Source organism: Rhinoderma darwinii, chromosome 7 (assembly GCF_050947455.1).
Source record: "Rhinoderma darwinii isolate aRhiDar2 chromosome 7, aRhiDar2.hap1, whole genome shotgun sequence".
NCBI lineage: Eukaryota > Metazoa > Chordata > Amphibia > Anura > Rhinodermatidae > Rhinoderma > Rhinoderma darwinii.
In genome coordinates this window covers 1,246,151-1,269,765 of record NC_134693.1, presented here as the reverse complement: position 1 = coordinate 1,269,765, position 23,615 = coordinate 1,246,151, and the positions used below count along the sequence as shown (strand labels likewise).

The window sequence follows — 23,615 nt, the reverse complement described above, 5'->3', positions numbered from 1 at the left end:
GAGACGTGTGTGTGTGTGTGTGTGTGTGTGTATAGAGTCGTGTGTCTGTGTGTAGAGAGGCGTGTGTGTAGAGACGTGTGTGTATAGAGAGGCGTGTGTGTGTGTTTGTGTGTATAGAGAGAGGCGTGTGTGTATAGAGACGCGTGTGTGTTTGTGTGTATAGAGGCGTGTGTATAGAGAGACTGTGTGTGTATAGAGACGTGTGTGTGTGTATAGAGAGACGTACGTGTGTATAGAGAGACGTACGTGTGTATAGAGAGACGTACGTGTGTGTGTGAGTATAGAGAGACGTGTATGTGTGTGTATAGAGAGGTTGTGTGTGTGTGTGTGTGTGGAAAGACGTGTGGGTATAGAGAGGCGTGTGTGTGTAGAGAGACGTGTGGGTATAGAGAGGCGCGTGTGTGTGTGTGTGTGTGTGTGGAGAGACGTGTGGGTAAAGAGAGGCGCGTTTGTGTGTGTGTATAGAGAGACGTGTGTGTGTGTAGAGAGACGTGTGTGTAGAGAGACGTGTGTGTGTGTGTATAGAGACGTGTGTGTGTGTGTGTGTATAGAGACGTGTGTGTGTAAAGAGAGACGTGTGTGTATAGAGAGACGTGTGTGTGTGTGTGTGTGTAGAGAGACGTGTGTGTGTGTGTAGAGAGACGTGTGTGTAGAGAGACGTGTGTGTTTATAGAGAGACGTGTGTGTCTGTGTGTAGAGAGACGAGTGTGTGTAGACGTGTGTGTGTGTGTGTGTATAGAGAGACGTGTGTGTGTAGAGAGACGTGTGTGTGTGTATAGAGACACGCGTGTGTGTGTGTGTGTGTGTATAGAGAGACGTGTGTGTATAAAGAGACGTGTGTGTGTGTGTATAGAGACGTGTGTGTGTAGAGAGACGTGCGTGTGTGTGTATAGATACGTGTGTGTGTGTAGAGAGACTGTGTGTGTAGAGACGTGTATGTGTGTGTATAGAGAGACGTGTGTGTGTGTATAGAGAGACGTGCGTGTGTGTGTATAGAGACGTGTGTGTAGAGAGACTGTGTAGAGAGACGTGTGTGTGTGTATAGAGACGTGTGTGTAGAGAAACGTGTGTGTATGTGTGTGTATATAGAGACAGGTGTGTGTGTGTGTGTGTAGAGAGACGTGTGTGTGTGTATAGAGACGTGTGTGTGTGTGTGCAGAGAGACGTGTGTATAGAGAGACGTGTGTGTTTATAGAGATACGTGTGTGTGTGTGTAGAAAGACGTGTGTGTGTATAGAGACGTGTGTGTGTGTGTATACAGAGAGACGTGTGTGTATAGAGAGGTGTGTGTATAGAGACTTGTGTGTGTAGAGAGGTGTGTGTCTGTGTGTTTAGAGACGTGTGTGTGGAGAGAGAAGTGTGTGTATGTATAGAGGCGTGTGTGTGTGTATAGAGAGACGTGTGTGTGGAGAGACGTGTGTAGAGAGAGACGTGTGTGTATATATAGAGACGTTTGTGTTGATAGAGAGGCGTGTGTGTATAGAGACCTGTGTAGAGACGTGTGTGTGTAGAGAGACGTGTGTGTGTATAGAGAGGCGTGTGTGTGTGTAGAGAGACGTGTGTATAGAGAGACGTGTGTATAGAGAGACGTGTGTGTGTGTGTGTATATATATATATATATATATATATATATACTGGCCCTTCTCCATGAATTAGATCATCAGAAAGTTCAATTATTTCAGCAATTCATAAAGTGTCTGTCACATTCTATAGATTCATCACACACAGAGAGATCTCATATATTCTATAGATTCATCACACACAGAGGGATCTCATATATTCTATAGATTCATCACACACAGAGAGATCTCGTATATTCTATAGATTCATCACACACAGAGGGATCTCATATATTCTATAGATTCATCACACACAGAGGGATCTCATATATTCTATAGATTCATCACACACAGAGAGATCTCGTATATTCTATAGATTCATCACACACAGAGGGATCTCATATTCTATAGATTCATCACACACAGAGGGATCTCATATATTCTATAGATTCATCACACACAGAGGGATCTCGTATATTCTATAGATTCATCACACACAGAGGGATCTCATATATTCTATAGATTCATCAGACACAGAGGGATCTCATATATTCTATAGATTCATCAGACACAGAGGGATCTCATATTCTATAGATTCATCACACAGAGGGATCTCATATATTCTATAGATTCATCACACACAGAGGGATCTCATATATTCTATAGATTCATCACACACAGAGAGATCTCATATATTCTATAGATTCATCACACACAGAGGAATCTCATATATTCTATAGATTCATCACACACAGAGGGATCTCATATATTCTATAGATTCATCACACACAGAGAGATCTCGTATATTCTATAGATTCATCACACACAGAGGGATCTCATATATTCTATAGATTCATCACACACAGAGGGATCTCATATATTCTATAGATTCATCACACACAGAGAGATCTCGTATATTCTATAGATTCATCACACACAGAGGGATCTCATATTCTATAGATTCATCACACACAGAGGGATCTCACATATTCTATAGATTCATCACACACAGAGGGATCTCATATATTCTATAGATTCATCACACACAGGGATCTCGTATATTCTATAGATTCATCACACACAGAGGGATCTCGTATATTCTATAGATTCATCACACACCGAGGGATCTCATATATTCTATAGATTCATCACACACAGAGGGATCTCGTATATTCTGTAGATTCATCACACACAGAGGGATCTCATATATTCTATAGATTCATTACACACAGAGGGATCTCATATATTCTAATGATTCATTACACACAGGGATCTCATATATTCTATAGATTCATCACACACAGTATAATGTCCCCATAGCTGCCCCCACACAGTATAATGTCCCTATAGCTGCCTCCACACAGTATAATGTCCCCATAGCTGCCCCCACACAGTATAATGTCCCCATAACAGCCTCCACACAGTATAATGTCCCCATAGCTGCCTCCACACAGTATAATGCCCCCATAACTGCCCCCACACAGTATAATGTCCCCATAGCTGCCTCCACACAGTATAATGTCCCCATAGCTGCCTCCACACAGTATAATGTCCCCATAGCTGCCTCCACACAGAATAATACCCCCATAGCTGCCTCCACACAGTATAATATCCCCATAGCTGCCTCCACACAGTATAATGCCCCCATAGCTGCCTCCACACAGTATAATGTCCTCATAGCTGCCTCCACACAGTATAATGTCCCCATAGATGCCTCCACACAGTATAATGTCCCCATAGCTGCCTCCACACAGTATAATACCCCCATAGCTGCCTCCACACAGTATAATGTCCCCATAGCTGCCACCACACAGTATAATATCCCCATAGCTGCCTCCACACAGTATAATGCCCCCATAGCTGCCTCCACACAGTATAATGTCCTCATAGCTGCCCCCACACAGTATAATGTCCCCATAGCTGCCTCCACACAGTATAATGCCCCATAGCTGCCTCCACACAGTATAATGTCCCCATAGCTGCCTCCACACAGTATAATACCCCCATAGCTGCCTCCACACAGTATAATGCCCCCATAGCTGCCTCCACACAGTATAATGTCCCCATAGCTGCCCCCACACAGTATAATGTCCCCATAGCTGCCTCCACACAGTATAATGTCCCCATAGCTGCCTCCACACAGTATAATGCCCCCATAGCTGCCTCCACACAGTATAATGCCCCCATAGCTGCCTCCACACAGTATAATGTCCCCATAACTGCCTCCACACAGTATAATGCCCCCATAGCTGCCTCCACACAGTATAATGTCCCCATAGCTGCCTCCACACAGTATAATGCCCCCATAGCTGCCTCCACACAGTATAATGTCCCCATAGCTGCCTCCACACAGTATAATGTCCCCATAGCTGCCTCCACACAGTATAATGTCCCCATAGCTGCCCTCCACACAGTATAATGTCCCCATAGCTGCCCCCACACAGTATAATGTCCCCATAGCTGCCTCCACACAGTATAATGTCCCCATAACTGCCTCCACACAGTATAATGTCCCCATAGCTGCCTCCACACAGTATAATGTCCCCATAGCTGCCTCCACACAGTATAATGTCCCCATAACTGCCTCCACACAGTATAATGCCCCCATAGCTGCCTCCACACAGTATAATGTCCCCATAGCTGCCTCCACACAGTATAATGCCCCCATAGCTGCCTCCACACAGTATAATGTCCCCATAGCTGCCTCCACACAGTATAATGTCCCCATAGCTGCCCCCACACAGTATAATGTCCCCATAACAGCCTCCACACAGTATAATGTCCCCATACCTGCTCTACCATTGGTTTTAACTGTATCTGCGTCTTGAAGATGCAGATAGATGTTGATTGTATGTGTGTGTTATTTGCACCTCCTGCTTTCCACATCGGCAGTGCGTAGCCCATGGAGTGATGTGTCGGGCGCTTGGTGGGTATATAAGAGGTGCGGTCGGCTTTCTGATCACATATCACTCGTTGTCGTGGGTAACGGGTGATTTATCGGACTTGCTATAAGGGATGATTATCGGCTTTCGGGCCAGGGTGTCGGTATTTCTCACACAGCGCTGTTTGTGAACTGTTCGCGTGCTGCTATGGTGACAGTGTATCGTGAGTGGACAAATAACGCCATTGGGAATAACCGACGTGGAAACTGCGGAGCACCACGCGCCATTGATGTGAGAGGTGAACGTCGGCTACGAAGGTGCGCGAAGGCCGAACACTCCTACAGTGGAGAAGCTCACCGTGAAAATCAGCCAGGGGGCGACCAGACGTGTCTAATAAAACAGCGACCCTACTGCGTATGGGGCTCCGAAGCTGACGGATGTCACTGCTCCTATGTAACAAAGCTGCAGCGCAAAAATTTCAATTTATACAGCAGTATCTGAACTGCACCCCCGATGATTTGTAAAGGGTCGTCTTCTCCGATGGATGATTGGTAAAGGGTCGTCTTCTCCGATGGATGATTGGTAAAGGGTCGTCTTCTCCGATGTATGATTGGCAGAGGGTCGTCTTCTCCGATGGATGATTAGCAGATGGTCGTCTTCTCCGATGGATGATTGGCAGAGGGTCGTCTTTTCCGATGGATGATTGGTAAATGGTCGTCTTCTCCGATGGATGATTGGCAGAGGGTCGTCCTCTCCAATGGATGATTGGCAGAGGGTCGTCTTCTCCGATGGATGATTGGCAGAGGGTCGTCTTCTCCGATGGATGATTGGCAGAGGGTCGTCTTCTCCGATGGATGATTGGCAGAGGGTCGTCTTTTCTGATGGATGATTGGCAGAGGGTCGTCTTTTCCGATGGATGATTGGCAGAGGGTCGTCTTCTCCGATGGATAATTGGCACAGGTCGTCTTCTCCGATGAGTCCCGTTTTCTGCTTCATGGAACGGATGGACGTTGGCGCGTTAGGTGAGAAACATTAGAGAACAAATACCCGGCAGCCATTGCTGGAAGAAGACGAGCCGGTGGCGGCAGCGTTATGGTCGGGGGATGTTTTCATGGCGTTCTCTGGGCCACTCATCCATGTGGCGATCTGGATATGAATCCATCGCTGCAGATCACGTCCCCCCTACATGCTGATTGTCTTCCCTGGGGCAGATGGAATCTTCCAGCAACAAAATGCAACACGTGACACAGCTAGAAATGTCCGACAAGACGACCACGACCAAGACTCCCAACTACTTCCCCGGCCCCTAATTCTCCAGACCAGGGTTCTTCAACCCCATAGAGCATCTGTGGGACCTCGATCGTTTTGTTCGCTCTACGGACCCTCCCCCACGCACCCTCCAGCAAATGTGGGATGTTCTGTAGTCAGCGAGGCGTCAGATACCGGAGACCACCAACCAGCACCGTATTGATCACTCCAGCCAGTCTACTGCTGTCAGTGCTGCACACAGCGGTTACTCTGGATATTACCTGCTGCTTATAATTATGGGACTTCACTGTGTATATCTCATTGCAACGGAAATATTACAGTACAGGATAAGTAATGTAATGTATGTACACAGTGACTCCACCAGCAGAATAGTGAGTACAGCTCTGGAGTATAATACAGGATGTAACTCAGGATCAGTACAGGATCAGTAATGTAATGTATGTACACAGTGACTCCACCAGCAGAATAGTGAGTGCAGCTCTGGAGTATAATACAGGATATAACTCCGGATCAGTACAGGATAAGTAATGTAATGTATGTACACAGTGACTCCACCAGCAGAATAGTGAGTGCAGCTCTGGAGTATAATACAGGATATAACTCAGGATCAGTACAGGATAAGTAATGTAATGTATGTACACAGTAACTCCACCAGCAGAATAGTGAGTGCAGCTCTGGAGTATAATACAGGATATAACTCAGGATCAGTACAGGATAAGTAATGTAATGTATGTACACAGTGACTCCACCAGCAGAATAGTGAGTGCAGCTCTGGGGTATAATACAGGATGTAACTCAGGATCAGTACAGGATAAGTAATGTAATGTATGTAGACAGTGACTCCACCAGCAGAGTAGTGAGTGCAGCTCTGAAGTATAATACAGGATGTAACTCAGGATCAGTACAGGATAAGTAATGTAATGTAATGTATGTACACAGTGACTCCACCAGCAGAATAGTGAGTGCAGCTCTGGAGTATAATACAGGATGTAACTCAGGATCAGTACAGGATAAGTAATGTCATGTATGTACACAGTGACTCCACCAGCAGAATAGTGAGTGCAGCTCTGGAGTATAATACAGGATGTAACTCAGGATCAGTACAGGATAAGTAATGTAATGTATGTACACAGTGACTCCACCAGCAGAGTAGTGAGTGCAGCTCTGGAGTATAATACAGGATGTAACTCAGGATCAGTACAGGATAAGTAATGTAATGTATGTACACAGTGACTCCACCAGCAGAATAGTGAGTGCAGCTCTGGAGTATAATACAGGATGTAACTCAGGATCAGTACAGGATAAGTAATGTCATGTATGTACACAGTGACTCCACCAGCAGAATAGTGAGTGCAGCTCTGGAGTATAATACAGGATGTAACTCAGGATCAGTACAGGATAAGTAATGTATGTACACAGTGACTCCACCAGCAGAATAGTGAGTGCAGCTCTGGAGTATAGTACAGGATATAACTCAGGATCAGTACAGGATAAGTAATGTAATGTATGTACACCGTGACTCCACCAGCAGAATAGCCCGTAAAGAAGTTTTCCAAAGGTGAGCCCTGGAGGACCGAAACCTCCCGTGGAGCAGAAGGGCAGTAATAATTTGCAGGGCACATACTTCCTTGGCCAGTGTTCATACTACTCTTTGTGACCGGTGAATCATTCAGTGTTTTGTTTAGATCTAGGGTCCAATATTAGTCTGGTGTTGGAGGCGCTGTCTGACCTGTCCCAGGACCCGGGCTGCTGCCTCAGTGTCTTCTCTCTGAGTGATTTCACCACCTACGTCCCCATGCTAGAACTGGCGCATACGGTACTCAGAATTTTCCCGCACCTGCAGCTGCTGTCACTCAGCTACGACCTGGAGAGTCCCAATGAGTGGGAGGGACCTAGGGCTGGAGCGGAACAATTCCCAGGTGAGTCCTCTGCTGCAGTCTGCCCCCCCCCCTCCCAGGGTGGCCGTTCTCTTCGTCACCTGTTTTTTGTGTGCTCCCTGCAGAGAATCACATGAAGCAACTGGAACTCCGCTTTCCTCAGGACCCCGTACAAGTGGAGCGTCTAGTGTCTGTGCTAAAGGCGTCCTCCTCCCTAGCAGAGCTCTCTCTGGACAACGCTACGTTTCTAGGTCAAGACGATGTGAGGCGCATTCTACGGGTGATTGCAGGTAGTGATGCCTCCACTGTGTGGTCTGAGAAGTTAAGACCCCTTCATATCCTCTTTATTTCACTACATTTAATGTATACACCGGTAAAAACTCCCTACGTATAGGTCCAACAGAGGCTGTGATAAGTATAAGTAATGTATGTACACAGTGACTCCACCAGCAGAATAGTGAGTGCAGCTCTGGAGTATAATACAGGATGTAACTCAGGATCAGTACAGGATAAGTAATGTAATGTATGTACACAGTGACTCCACCAGCAGAATAGTGAGTGCAGCTCTGGAGTATAATACAGGATGTAACTCAGGATCAGTACAGGATAAGTAATGTAATGTATGTACACAGTGACTCCACCAGCAGAATAGTGAGTGCAGCTCTGGAGTATAATACAGGATGTAACTCAGGATCAGTACAGGATAAGTAATGTATGTACACAGTGACTCCACCAGCAGAATAGTGAGTGCAGCTCTGGAGTATAATACAGGATATAACTCAGGATCAGTACAGGATAAGTAATGTAATGTATGTACACAGTGACTCCACCAGCAGAATAGTGAGTACAGCTCTGGAGTATAATACAGGATTTAACTCAGGATCAGTACAGGATAAGTAATGTAATGTCTGTACACAGTGACTCCACCAGCAGAATAGTGAGTGCAGCTCTGGAGTATAATACAGGATATAACTCAGGATCAGTACAGGATAAGTAATGTAATGTATGTACACAGTGACTCCACTAGCAGAATAGTGAGTGCAGCTCTGGAGTATAATACAGGAAGTAACTCAGGATCAGTACAGGATAAGTAATGTAATGTATGTACACAGTGACTCCACTAGCAGAATAGTGAGTGCAGCTATGGAGTATAATACAGGATGTAACTCAGGATCAGTACAGGATAAGTAATGTAATGTATGTGCACAGTGACACCACCAGCAGAATAGTGAGTGCAGCTCTGTAGTATAATACAGGATATAACTCAGGATCAGTATAGGATAAGTAATGTATGTATATACACAGTGACTCCACCAGCAGAATAGTGAGTGCAGCTCTGGAGTATAATACAGGATATAACTCTGGATCAGTACAGGATAAGTAATGTAATGTATGTACACAGTGACTGCACCAGCAGAATAGTGAGTGCAGCTCTGGAGTATAATACAGGATGTAACTCCGGATCAGTACAGGATAAGTAATGTATGTACACAGTGACTCCACCAGCAGAATAGTGAGTGCAGCTCTGGAGGATAATACAGGATATAACTCAGGATCAGTACAGGATAAGTAATGTAATGTATATACACTGTGACTCCACCAGCAGAATAGTGAGTACAGCTCTGGAGTATAATACAGGATATAACTCAGGATCAGTACAGGATAAGTAATGTAATGTATATACACAGTGACTCCACCAGCAGAATAGTGAGTGCAGCTCTGGAGGATAATACAGTTATAATTACCAAGAATGTGGTGCAGTAGGCGGAGCTTCTGACGTGTTTATGTTCCGTAATTATCACGTGCCTAAAGCCCCATACACACAAACGTAAAAAAGCCCGTAATTACAGGCTCATAGACTTCTATTGGCTACGGGTACCTTCCCGTTTGCTTACGGGAAGGTGCCAGTGCCATTGAAAAATATGGAACATGTAAAGGATTTGGCAGGCACAGCTTCTGTATCGACGCCCATGGGCAATCAGTCTGCACCTGCTCCTATGTCTGTGAGACTGACTCCATCTTCCACCACTCAGGATGGCAGGCTTAGGAGTGGGAGAGCCTATCACAGCCTGGCCAGACGGAGCTAGCTCCCGCCCTCTGTCTATTTATACCTGCCTTTCCTGTTCCTCCTTTGCCTGTGATTCTTCTATGCTTGTTTCCTGGCCCTGCTGCTGCTTGTACTACTCATCCCCTGCTTGTTATTGACCTTGGCTTTCTGACCACTCTTCTGCTCTGCGTTTGGTACCTCGTACACTCCTGGTTTGACTCGGCTCGTTCACTTCTCTTGTTGCTCACGGTTTCTCCGTGGGCAGCTGCCCCGTTTCCCTAGCTTCTTTGTACCCCTGTCTGTTTTGTCTGTCTTGCACTTACTGAGCGTAGGGACCGCCGCCCAGTTGTACGCCGTCGCTTAGGACGGGTCGTTGCAAGTAGGCAGGGACTGAGTGGCGGGTAGATTAGGGCTCACCTGTCTGTCTCCCTACCCGACATTACATAATCACAGGCCCATATACCTTTTCTACCCTGGTCCCTGACACATCTATGGACCCCCTTGAGACCCTGGCTCAGCAAATGCAGGGCCTCTCCCTACAGGTCCAGGCCCTGGCTCAGAGGGACAACCTGCGTGATGCTTCTCTGGTAGTACCCCTCACCTCACCTTTTGAACCCCACCTCAAGTTGCCTGACCGGTTCTCAGGGGACCGGAAGACTTTTTTCTCATTTCGGGAGAGTTGTAGGCTCTATTTCCGTTTAAAGCCCCACTCCTCAGGTTCTGAGAGCCAGCGGGTGGGTATAATTATGTCCCGGCTCCAGGACGGGCCCCAAGAATGGGCCTTCTCCTTGGCTCCTGACGCCCCTGAACTTTCCTCCGTTGATCTTTTCTTTTCTGCTCTCGGGCTCATTTATGACGAGACTGACAGGACTGCCTTTGCCGAGAGTCAGCTGGTGACCTTACGTCAGGGTAAGAGACCTGTTGAGGAGTATTGTTCTGACTTTAGGAAGTGATGCGTAGCTTCTCGGTGGAATAACCCTGCCTTAAGGTGCCAGTTTAGGTTGGGTCTGTAGAACGCCCTGAAAGACCTGCTAGTTAGCTATCCCTCTTCTGACTCCCTAGATCAGGTTATGGCTTTAGCGGTACGACTTGACCGACGTCTCAGGGAACGACGACTTTGAAAGTTTTTGTGCTTTCTCCTCTGACTCCCCCATGATGCCTCCCGAGGTTCCGTTGCTTCGTTCTTCCACGGAAGACTCGGAGGTACCTATGCAACTCGGGGCCTCCGTGTCCCCCCAACAACGTAGAGAGTTCTGCAGGAAGAATGGTCTCTGCTTCTACTGTGGGGATGACAAGCATCAAGTGAACAACTGTCCTAGGCGTAAGAATAAGCAGCCGGAGGAACTTCCGCGCCTAAGTGATCATCGGGGAGGTCACTTGGGCGCACAGGTATTTCCCGTAAATATGAAACATAATAAGATCTTACTTCCCTTTCAGGTCTCATTTGGTGGTAGGCCTGCTACCGGCAGTGCCTTCGTGGATTCAGGGTCTTCTGCTAATATCATGTCTGTGGAATTTGCTATGTCTCTAGCTATGCCTTTGATTGATTTGCCTAAACCTGTCCCGGTAGTGGGTATCGACTCCACTCCTCTTGCTAATGGTTATTTTACGCAGCATACCCCTGTTTTTGAACTCCTTGTTGGCTCCATGCATTTGGAGCAATGCTCTGTACTGGTGATGCAGGGATTATCGTCCGATTTGGTTTTAGGCCTTCCCTGGTTGCATAATCCCACGTTTGACTGAAATACCTGGGATCTTACCAAATGGGGTAATGAATGCTTGACGTCATGTTTTTCTGTTAATTCTATTTCTCCCCCTGAGGAGGTGAACACGCTACCTGAGTTTGTTCAGGACTTCGCTGATGTTTTCTCTAAAGAGGCCTCCGAAGTGTTACCACCTCATAGAGAATACGATTGCACAATTGATTTGGTACCAGGAGCTAAGCTCCCTAAGGGTAGGATATTTAATCTCTATTGTCCCGAACGTGAAGCCATGAGAGAGTATATCCAGGAATGCCTGGCCAAGGGTTACATTCGCCCCTCTTCTTCTCCGGTAGGTACTGGCTTCTTCTTCGTAGGGAAGAAGGATGGTGGTCTTAGGCCGTGCATTGACTACCGAAACTTGAATAAGGTCACGGTAAGGAACCAGTATCCCCTTCCTTTGATTCTTGATCTCTTCAATCAGGTTCAGGGGGCCCAATGGTTCTCTAAGTTTGATCTACGGGGGGCTTTATAACCTTATCCGCATCAGAGAGGGGGATGAGTGGAAGACTGCGTTTAACACGCCCGAAGGTCATTTCGAATACCTCGTCATGCGCTTTGGGTTGTGCAATGCTCCCGCGGTCTTCCAGAATTTCATAAATGAGATTTTAAGAGACTACCTGGGGGTATTTCTTGTAGTGTACCTTGATGATATACTTGTGTTTTCCAAGGACTGGTCCTCCCACATTGAGCATGTCAGGAAGGTGCTCCAGGTCCTTCGGGAAAACAAACTGTTTGCAAAAACTGAAAAATGTGTGTTTGGGGTGCAGGAGATACCATTTTTGGGTTAAATCCTCACTCCTCATGAATTCCGCATGGACCCTGCCAAGGTCCAGGCTGTGGCGGAATGGGTCCAACCTGCCTCGCTGAAGGCGTTACAGTGCTTCCTGGGGTTCGCAAATTATTACAGGAGATTTATTGCTAACTTCTCGGTCATCGCTAAGCCTCTTACGGATCTCACTCGCAAAGGGGCTGATCTCCTCCGCTGGCCTCCTGAGGCTGTCCAGGCTTTTGAGGTCCTTAAGAAGTGCTTTATCTCGGCCCCAGTGCTGGTTCAGCCCAACCAAATGGAGCCATTTATCGTGGAGGTTGACGCCTCCGAGGTGGGAGTGGGTGCTGTCTTGTCCCAGGGTACCAGGTCCCTCACCCATCTCCGTCCCTGTGCCTACTTCTCCAGGAAGTTTTCGCCCACTGAGAGTAACTATGATATTGACAACCGCGAACTCTTAGCCATTAAATGTAGTGTGGCGCCACTTTCTGGAGGGGGCTAGGCACCAGGTAACGGTCCTTACCGACCACAAGAATCTGGTTTTCTTAGAATCTGCCCGGAGGCTAAACCCGAGACAAGCTCGATGGGCGTTATTTTTTACCAGACTCAACTTTTTGGTCACCTATAGGGCTGGGTCTAAAAATATTAAGGCTGACGCACTGTCGCGTAGCTTCATGGCCAGCCCTCATTCGGAGGAGGATCCTGCTTGTGTTTTGCCTCCAGGTATAATCATGTCCTCTGTTGATTCTGATTTAGTCTCCGAAATTGCGGCTGATCAAGGTTCAGCTTCCGGGAACCTTCCTGAGAACAAGCTGTTTGTTCCCCTGCAATTCCGGATAAGGGTACTTAGGGAAAATCATGACTCTGCACTATCTGGCCATCCAGGCATCCTGGGTACCAAGCACCTCATTGCCAGAAACTACTGGTGGCCTGGGTTGCTTAAAGACGTTAAGGCCTACGTCGCCGCTTGTGAAGTTTGTGCTAGGTCCAAGACTCCCAGGTCCCGACCAGCGGGCTTACTACGTTCTTTGCCCATTCCCCAGAGACCTTGGACCCATATCTCCATGGATTTTATCACCGATTTGCCTCCATCTCAAGGCAAGTCGGTGGTGTGGGTTGTAGTAGACCGCTTCAGTAAGATGTGCCACTTTGTGCCCCTCAAGAAACTACCCAATGCCAAGAAGTTAGCTACCTTGTTTGTCAAACACATCCTGCGTCTCCATGGGGTCCCTGTCAATATTGTTTCGGACAGAGGGGTACAATTTGTTTCTTTGTTTTGGAGAGCCTTCTGTAAAAAGTTGGAGATTGATCTGTCCTTCTCCTCGGCCTTCCATCCTGAAACTAATGGCCAAACCGAGAGGACTAATCAATCTCTAGAACAATATTTAAGATGTTTTATCTCTGACTGTCAATATGATTGGGTCTCCTTCATTCCCCTCGCCGAATTTTCCCTTAATAACCGGGTCAGTAACTCGTCAGGGGTCTCCCCCTTTTTCTGTAATTTTGGGTTTAATCCACGGTTCTCCTCCGTTTCACCTGGTAGTTCCAACAATCCTGAGGTAGAGGTCGTTCATCGGGAACTGTGCACAGTCTGGGCCCAGGTTCAGAAGAACCTAGAGGCGTCCCAGAGCGTACAAAAAACTCAGGCTGATAGAAGACGTTCTGCTAACCCCTTGTTTATTGTCGGAGATCTGGTGTGGCTATCTTCTAAAAATTTGCGCCTTAAAGTCCCGTCTAAGAAATTTGCTCCCCGGTTTATAGTGCCGTACAAGGTCATTGAAGTCCTTAACCCTGTCTCCTTTCGACTGGAGTTGCCCCCATCTTTTCGAGTACACAACGTGTTTCATGCCTCCCTCCTGAAACGCTGCTCCCCGTCTTTGGCTCCCTCGAGGAAACCTCTGGTCCCTGTTCTCACCCCTGAGGGGGTAGAATTCGAGGTGGCCAAGATTGTGGACAGCAGGATGGTCCAAGGCTCCCTCCAGTACCTGGTCCATTGGAGAGGATACGGGCCTGAGGAGAGGACTTGGGTACCCGCCCGGGATGTTCACGCTGGGGTATTGCTCAGGAGGTATTCCACCTTCGTTTCCCCAATAAACCAGGTCCACCTAGAAAGGGTCCGGTGGCCCCTCATAAAAGGGGGAGTACTGTAAAGGACAGCTTCTGTGTCGACGCCCGTGGGCAATCAGTCTGCACCTGCTCCTATATCTGTGAGACTGACTCCATCTTCCACCACTCAGGATGGCAGGCTTAGGAGTGGGAGAGCCTATCACAGCCTGGCCAGACGGAGCTAGCTCCCGCCCTCTGTCTATTTATACCTGCCTTTCCTGTTCCTCCTTTGCCTGTGATTCTTCTATGCTTGTTTACTGGCCCTGCTGCTGCTGCTTGTACTACTCATCCTCTGCTTGTTATTGACCTTGGCTTTCTGACCACTCTCCTGCTCAGCGTTTTTGTACCTCGTTCTCTCCAGGTTTGACTCGGCTTGTTCACCACTCTGGTTGCTCAGGGTGTCTCCGTGGGCAGCTGCCCCGTTTCCCTAGCTTCTGTGTACCCCTGTCTGTTTGTCTGTCTTGCACTTACTGAGCGTAGGGACCGTCGCCCAGTTGTACCCCGTCGCCTAGGACGGGTCGTTGCAAGTAGGCAGGGACTGAGTGGCGGGTAGATTAGGGCACACCTATCTGTCTACCTACCCCGTCATTACAGAACATGTCCTATTTCAGGCCGTAATAACTGTACGGGCAGGCCCATAGAAGTCTATGGGGCTCCCATAATATCGGGTGACTACGTGTGTGCACCCGTAATTACGGGAGCGTTGCTAGGCGACGTCAGGGGATAGTCACTGTCCAGGGTGCTGAAAGATTTAACTGATCGGCAGTAACTCAGTACCCGGGACAGTGACTACCGCTGGAGTTAATAGTATTAAAAGTTAACCTACCTGCTTCTTCCTCCAGTCCGGCCTCCCAGGATGACGTTACAGCCCATGTGACGGCTGCAGCCAATCACGGGCCAAACACAGGCTGCAGCCAATCACAGGCCAATGACAGGCTGCAGCGGTCACATGGACTGCCGCGTGATCCAGGGAGGTCGGGCTGGATGTCAAAAGAGTGACGCGTCACCAAGACAACGGCCGGGTAAGTATGAACTTCCTTTACTTTCAATCGCTGCAGCAACTCTGCTCGAAAGGGCTGCCCCTTCTCTCTATCCAGCACTGATAGAGAGAAGGGGCTGCCAATTAGTGCAGAGAAAACGAGTCCGTAAATACGGGTCGAATACGTGTGACAAAGGACCTGATTTACACCAGTATTTACAGGAGGGAAAAAATATGTTCATGTTCATGTGCATGGGGCCTAAATATAAGGATCAGCACTTTTATTTTCTTTTTCAGAATGTAACGTTGCGCTGCGGCGGCTGAGTTTCCATGACATGAGGATGTCGGACGCCCACTGTGAGATCGTGCACTTACTCAACCACTGCAGTCTGGAAGGTATAGTCAGCGGTCTGGATGTCTGCGCATGTGATCAGTAATCGGGGATGATCATGATCGCCCCACGCCGCCTGCCTGATCGCCGCTCGTGTCATTTTATGTTTTGTAGAAATCAAATTCTCATTTTGCCGCCTATTTGAGAAGGAGTCGAGTGATTTCCTCACGGAGTTTGTTGCTGCTGTCAAGAAAAATCCGTCATTGAAGATCCTGAAGCTCTGCGGGAACCGTCTGGGTAAGTGTCTGGCTTAATTGAGTCTGGATTTAGATCCTTCTAGAACGGAGCAGAAAATCTGTAAAACATCCGGGGGTAACAAGTGACTGGAGGTGTTATTGGGGGTCGGGTGGAGTGGATTGTCTCTCGGATGTGGTCAGGGCCGTCAGTATCGCACTGTGACTGTTTGGAATATGCTGCATACACTGGGGGCCGTATGTGGGCCCCTGCCTGTGCTCTCACATTTGGCCCCTCACATCCTCATTGGGGGCTGGTAACTTACAGACGGATGTTGTTTTCTCAGGGAATGATGGACTTTGTGCTCTGGCCGATCTCTACGCCGCCGACTCCCTGTCCGGAATACATTACCTGGACATCAGGTATACCGCTCCATCTCTCCCCTTACACGCATGTATATATGGGATTATGACATGGTATAACTGAAGGCAACACCCCCTGCCTGTGCCCCTCCCCCGACCCTCGTTCCTTGTAGAGGAGGCAACAACCAACTCTGCTTCACCCTGTCACTAGGGGAGGGGAGGTCCCACGGTGACACCTCCTGGAAGCAGCACCAACTTCTTTGTTCTCTGTTGAATAATTGTAATGGGAATCTGATAAGCCCCACCCTGACTCCGCCCCTGACTGATTATATATAATGTTACGTCTCTCTTCTCAGCTCCAACTGCATTAAGCCGGACGGATTGCTGCTGTTCGCTAAGAAGCTGGAAGGGCACGGGAAGATCAAGCTGCGCCAGCTGTCCGTCTCCCAGAACCTGCTGGACCGGGACCCTGTGCTGGCCCATGAGGCGTTGCGGTCCCTGGAGGGCGTCTGTTGTGTGGTCAGGGATACCTGGGACTCTGGCCAGGCCTTTGCTGATCACGTCAGTGTCATGTGACGTCGGGATTGTAGAGGACAGAACCCTAAATTACCCTAAGTTCTGTCACTGCAATGTTGGCCTTGTGTAGCTGAACTACAGGGGGGGTTAATATTAAAGCACAACTCAAAAAGAGGACAGCAAGGGGCGCCGAGTGTGAATACGATGCATGACGCCATCGTTCTGTGTAAAATCGCATTGTAATTACGGAGGATTGACCATTACCGGTCACAGTGTGGGGATGGGAAGGGGTTTGGTTTGTGAGGGGTTCCTCTAAAGGCAGAATCCCCCTTTTAAGGCATTCATATAAGTTGGGGTCTCGCTGTGGCTTTCTGGCTTGTCGGCTGCACGTGAGATCAGTGGCCGGGTCCGGAGGGTGAGGAGATCAGAGATAAAGCTTTACCAGCTTCACATTGACCTCACAGTCCGGGACCGGGAAACTAGAGGGAGCATCTTCAGTGGATTGGTCAGTGTCGGGGTGATGGTGGCTGCGGAGGTCAGTTATTGGGGGGCTGGAAGCAGAGAGGTCATCCCAGGTGGAGGTGGTCTGGTAAGTAGGCAATCCATGCACCCCCCACAGTGTCCCTGCACATCCCCCCCTCCACAGTCTCCCTGTGCCGCGCCCCCCCCTCCCACAGTCTCCCTGTGCCGCGCCCCCCCTCCCACAGTCTCCCTGCGCCGCGCCCCCCCTCCCACAGTCTCCCTGCGCCGCGCCCCCCCTCCCACAGTCTCCCTGCGCCGCGCCCCCCCTTCCCACAGTCTCCCTGCGCCGCGCCCCCCCTTCCCACAGTCTCCCTGCGCCGCGCCCCCCCTTCCCACAGTCTCCCTGCGCCGCGCCCCCCCTTCCCACAGTCTCCCTGCGCCGCGCCCCCCCTTCCCACAGTCTCCCTGCGCCGCGCCCCCCTTCCCACAGTCTCCCTGCGCCGCGCCCCCCCCTTCCCACAGTCTCCTTGCGCGCCTCCTCCCCCCTCCCACAGTCTCCCTGCGCCGCCCCCCCCCACAGTCTCCCTGCGCCGCCCCCCCTCCCACAGTCTCCCTGCGCCGCCCCCCCCTCCCACAGTCTCCCTGCGCCGCCCCCCCCCTCCCACAGTCTCCCTGCGCCGCCCCCCCCTCCCACAGTCTCCCTGCGCCGCCCCCCCCCTCCCACAGTCTCCCTGCGCCGCCCCCCCCCTCCCACAGTCTCCCTGCGCCGCCCCCCCCTCCCACAGTCTCCCTGCGCGCGCCCCCCCTTCCCACAGTCTCTCTGCGCTGCCCGCCCCTCCCCAGTCTCCCTGCGCGCGCCCCCCTTCCCACAGTCTCCCTGCGCGCGCCCCCCTTCCCACAGTCTCCCTGCGCGCGCCCCCCTTCCCACAGTCTCCCTGCGCCGCCGGCCCCTCCCAGTCTCCCTGCGCGCGCCCCCCCTTCCCACAGTCTCTCTGCGCCGCCCGCCCCTCCCAGTCTCCCTGCACGCGCCCCCCTTCCCACGGTCTCCCTGCGCCGCCCCCCCCTCCCACGGTCTCCCTGCGCCTCCCCCGGTCTCACTGCGCCGCCCCCCCCACAGTCTCCCTGCGCCGCCCCCCCAGTCTCCCTGCGCCGCCCCCCCCACAGTCTCCCTGCGCCGCCCCCCCCCACAGTCTCCCTGCGCCGCCCCCCCCCACAGTCTCCCTGCGCCGCCCCCCCCCCCCACAGTCTCCCTGCGCCGCCCCCCCCAGTCTCCCTGCGCCGCCCCCCCCAGTCTCCCTGCGCCGCCCCCCCCCACAGTCTCCCTGCGCCGCCCCCCCCCACAGTCTCCCTGCGCCGCCCCCCCCCCACAGTCTCCCTGCGCCGCCCCCCCACAGTCTCCCTGCGCCGCCCCCCCCACAGTCTCCCTGCGCCGCCCCCCCCCCACAGTCTCCCTGCGCCGCCCCCCCCCCACAGTCTCCCTGCGCCGCCCCCCCCCCCCACAGTCTCCCTGCGCCGCCCCCCCCCCACAGTCTCCCTGCGCCGCCCCCCCCACAGTCTCCCTGCGCCGCCCCCCCCCACAGTCTCCCTGCGCCGCCCCCCCCAGTCTCCCTGCGCCGCCCCCCCCACAGTCTCCCTGCGCCGCCCCCCCCACAGTCTCCCTGCGCCGCCCCCCCCACAGTCTCCCTGCGCCCCCCCCCACACAGTCTCCCTGCGCCCCCCCCCACAGTCTCCCTGCGCCCCCCCCACAGTCTCCCTGCGCCCCCCCCCACAGTCTCCCTGCGCCCCCCCCCACATTCTCCCTGCGCCCCCCCCCACAGTCTCCCTTCGCCCCCCCCAGTCTCCCTGCGCGCCCCCCCCACGTCTCCCTGCGCCCCCCAGTGTCCCTACGCCGCCCCCCCAGTCTCCCTGCGCGCCCCCCCAGTCTCCCTGCGCGCCCCCCAGTCTCCCTGCGCCGCCTCCGCGTCCCGCCCCCCCCAGTCTCCCTGCGCACCACCCCCCCCAGTCTCCCTGCGCACCACCCCCCCCAGTCTCCCTGCGCACCACCCCCCCCAGTCTCCCTGCGCACCACCCCCCCCCCCCCCCCCAGTCTCCCTGCAAAGATTTATTTGGAAAAAGTACAGTGGCCACGCGTTTCAATGCTAGATTAGATGGCCTGAGGAAGCTGCTGATCCAGCATTGAAACGCGTGGCCACTGTACTTTTTCCAAATAAATCTTTGGACTTCCCTTTTCCCTACGTGATTTCTCCCTTGTCACGCTGAGTGGAGCAGCGCCCTCCTGGTTTTACTCCCTAGGGTGAGACATGATTCAGACCTCCATCCCCCAGACGCTGGCAGAGCCGGGGACAGGCCATATAATGCAGGGAGCTCCTCTACCGGGGACAGTCCCTATAATGCAGGGAGCTTCTCCACCTGGGACAGGCCATGTAATGCAGGGAGCTCCTCTACAAACTGATTTTTGGGCACGTGGAACAATACACGAGGCCGACACCATCAGTCTGACCTTATAGAGCCCGGATGGTGAACAGCAGCGACGGGGCCACATTCTCCGTAGTTTGGGGTTTAGGCTTCTTATGCTGTTGGAGTTGCGCGTTTCTAGATCCACGGTGTAACGCGGAGGACGGATCAGTCACGTGATGGACTATGCATGAAACCTCATCTTCTCTGAGCTCTGCGGGGGAGATGTGCGGCGCTGGCCACGCAGCCTCTGGGGGAAGGGAGATGTGCGGCGCTGGCCACGCAGCCCCTGGGGGAAGGGAGATGTGCGGCGCTGGCCACGCAGCCTCTGGGGGAAGGGAGATGTGCGGCGCTGGCCACGCGGGGAGGGGAGATGTGCGGCGCTGGCCATGCAGCCTCTGGGGGAGGGGCGGTAGGTGACGTCGTTCTTGCTTGATTGCAGTCTTAATTCAAACGACCAGCATGTGCCATGGCGACCCTTATATACCTCGGTTACTGCTGACGGGAGGAGGGTCATGTGCGGATTTCTGAGGGGCAGCTGTAAATCCTCCTCTGATATAACAATGTTGGGATACATCCTGCCCCCCACTTCATTTTCTTTTACATTCGCTACTGGTTCTGGGGACCCTGAATCTGTTCTCGGAGGGTCCAGATACCAGAGAATTCCGCTCTGAGGCCCCGGCAAACGTTACGCTCCAAAGAACCGAATCCCATCAAGAAACTACAGCAGTGCGGCCGGGGGTGGATCCTCTTGGACCGGGGTGGATCCTCTTGGACCGGGGTGGATCCTCTTGGACCGGGGTGGATCCTCTTGGACCGGGGTGGATCCTCTTGGACCGGGGTGGATCCTCTTGGACCGGGGTGCGTCGACTTCTGCAACCACTTTTGTATTTGTGCAAATGTCTTCAAAATGTAATGTGATCCTGCGCTGGGTGCCGCCCTCTGTCCGTGATCACGACCGCAGCTTCTGACTACACCGGCTTTGTTTGTAGTCGGTCGGCCTGAAGACACATAACGCTGCACCGGAGCTGAAGCCGGGAAACGGGAGAGTTTAATAAAGAACCGTCACTTTTTTCAGTTACTTCACTTTTTATTTTGGATAGAACATAAAAAAAAAAATGGTTGCAAAAGTCGACATTCCCTTTAACCCCAGCCCCCTCTGCTGTGTGGACGACGTTTTCCGGAGCCGCTCCTGCACTCGCCCCTCCCCCGTTCTATGATCAGTAAATCATTTTTTGTATCTGATTTGATTTTATGTTAATGTTGTAATAAGACGACACTAATAAAGATGATTCCAGCCCGCTGCTGCACTGATCACACTCCACCTGCGCACCTACAGCCAAGGAGGAGGAGCTTATACTAAAATACAAAGTCAGGTGGTCACAGTTCTTGGGGTTGTAACCCTTTAATTATTTACATGGAAGTCACGCCGCCCCCCCGGATACCCCTGGTCACAGCCGGGGCCCCGATCTAGGACTACACGGCGGCATTATCAAGGAATACAGTGGTTGTTTGTTCTTTGCGATGGTCACGTCTCCCCACGCGGCCACATTCATCTGCGTTACTGCGATGATTCAGCGGTTTTCTTGCTGTGTCATGACAAAGTGGCCGTGTGGCCCCAAATCTTATGGTCTTAATAACCCTCCCCCTGTCCAGTGCTGCCCCCAACATGTCAGGTCACGCAACTGCTCAACGTTACCATTGGTGACCCTGCAACCAGAGCGCTAGACTGCTGGTGTGGGTGTGGCTACAGGTTAGGGGCGGAGTTATACAATAATAACAGGTCCACATTCCCATCCACTATTACTTCGTACAGACCCCAACTTGTGTCCATGCAGTGAGAGATGGGGTCCCCTGGCATATAAGGCAGAGTCACCTGGCATATAAGGCGGGGTCCTCTCCCATCAGACATCTATGGTATATACATTATACACACACACACACGTTTCAGAGATCTGTGGGGGGCAGCAGAGCAATCCTTCACCCCCGATAAACAGACTCCGCTGCCAGCGACGATCACTGAAACTGGGTCTCTTGTCGGATGGCTCCCGATCCTCGGCGCGGACATCGTGGGCGGTTCTGCTATACGAGGCCGCGCTGCTCTTCATGTGACCGCTGGTGAAACGTAAACGTAACAGCCGCATCCCAGGCCGCCACGAGGACCGGGTCCTGCAACCCCCGCTTATCAGCACAGTGATTCCACTGCGACAAGTCCGAGGTGCAGTCCGTGCCGTCCGGGGGAGGCCGCACCTGGCGTCCGTTCACACAGCGACGACATCTGAACCTAAGAAAACAAAAACACCCAACTCAGGAGAAGCGGCAGCACCGTGGAGAGCAGCGTTAATAACCCCTCCCCCGAGTCCCCCACCTACCGGTCACACCGTGAAGAGCAGCGTTAATAACCCCTCCCCCGAGTCCCCCACCTACCCGTCACACCGTGAAGAGCAGCTTTAATAACCCCTCCCCCGAGTCCCCCACCTACCGGTCACACCGTGGAGAGCAGCGTGAATAACCCCTCCCCCGAGTCCACCACCTACCGGTCACACCGTGGAGAGCAGCATTAATAACCCCTTCCCGAGTCCGCCACCTACCAGTCACACCGTGGAGAGCAGCGTTAATAACCCCTCCCCGTGTCCGCCACCTACCGGTCACACCGTGGAGAGCAGTGTTAATAACCCCTCCCCCGAGTCCACCACCTACCGGTCACACCGTGGAGAGCAGCGTTAATAACCCCTCCCCGAGTCCGCCACCTACCGGTTACACCGTGGAGAGCAGCGTTAATAACCCCTCCCCGAGTCCGCCACCTACCGGTCACACCGTGGAGAGCAGCGTTAATAACCCCTCCCCGAGTCCGCCACCTACCGGTTACACCGTGGAGAGCAGCGTTAATAACCCCTCCCCCGAGCCCCCACCTACCGGTCACACCGTGAAGGGCAGCGTTAATAACCCCTCCCCCGAGTCCCCCACCTACCGGTCACACCGTGAAGAGCAGCGTTAATAACCCCTCCCCCGAGTCCCCCACCTACCGGTCACACCGTGGAGAGCAGCGTGAATAACCCCTCCCCCGAGTCCACCACCTACCGGTCACACCGTGGAGAGCAGCATTAATAACCCCTCCCCCGAGTCCACCACCTACCGGTCACACCGTGGAGAGCAGTGTTAATAACCCCTCCCCCGAGTCCCCCACCTACCGGTCACACCGTGGAGAGCAGCGTGAATAACCCCTCCCCGAGTCCACCACCTACCGGTCACACCGTGGAGAGCAGCGTTAATAACCCCCTCCCCGAGTCCGCTACCTACCGGTCACACCGTGGAGAGCAGCGTTAATAACCCCTCCCCCGAGTCCACCACCTACCAGTCACACCGTGGAGAGCAGCGTGAATAACCCCTCCCCGAGTCCACCACCTACCGGTCACACCGTGGAGAGCAGCGTTAATAACCCCTCCCCGAGTCCGCCACCTACCGGTCACACCGTGGAGAGCAGCGTTAACCCCTCCCCCGAGTCCACCACCTACCGGTCACACCGTGGAGAGCAGCGTTAATAATCCCTCCCCAGGGGGGCGTGGCCTAGAGGTGAATGTGAGAGGACGTGTGTGACCGGAGCTCCTGCTGTAATCATCCTTTAAGGTCCATATATCCCGTAAAACTCGGGGACAATAGCTTCCCCAGGGGCTTACCAGAGTCTGGAGGTGGAGGAGCACGAATACCCGGCCATAATGACGCGCTCTAAGAAGCAGAAGTCGCCGCCAGCGAGTCCCGGGTCCCGCGCTCAAGATGGCGCCGAGGAGAAGGAAGGCCGCAATAGAGGCCTCCGGCAGGAAGTGGTGGAGAAGCTGGAGAGGTTCGCCCGCACGCCGAGAGCAGGGGGGGCGGCTGCACAGCAGCGAAAGTCGGCTGGAGATCAGGCAGCTGGAAGCTCATCATATGGATCCAGGTATTCTCCTTTGGCGGGGGACATGAGAAGTGAGGAGGAGGAGGAGATGAGTGGCGCCATGCAGGATCAGCCAG

At 52.2% G+C, this 23,615-nt stretch overlaps 1 protein-coding gene across 1 annotated transcript in view; it reads left to right on the top strand.

Annotated features, from left to right (window-relative positions):
- The window catches only part of LRRC41 (leucine rich repeat containing 41), a 29,087-nt gene extending 12,221 nt beyond the window's left edge, over positions 1–16,866 (top strand). Inside the window, 6 exon segments of the mRNA XM_075832559.1 lie at positions 7,396–7,629; positions 7,713–7,877; positions 15,546–15,644; positions 15,754–15,876; positions 16,160–16,235; positions 16,532–16,866. Of these exon segments, the coding sequence (XP_075688674.1) occupies positions 7,396–7,629; positions 7,713–7,877; positions 15,546–15,644; positions 15,754–15,876; positions 16,160–16,235; positions 16,532–16,751 (917 nt within the window). The 3' untranslated portion in view covers positions 16,752–16,866.
- The last annotated feature ends 6,749 nt before the right edge of the window (positions 16,867–23,615 follow it).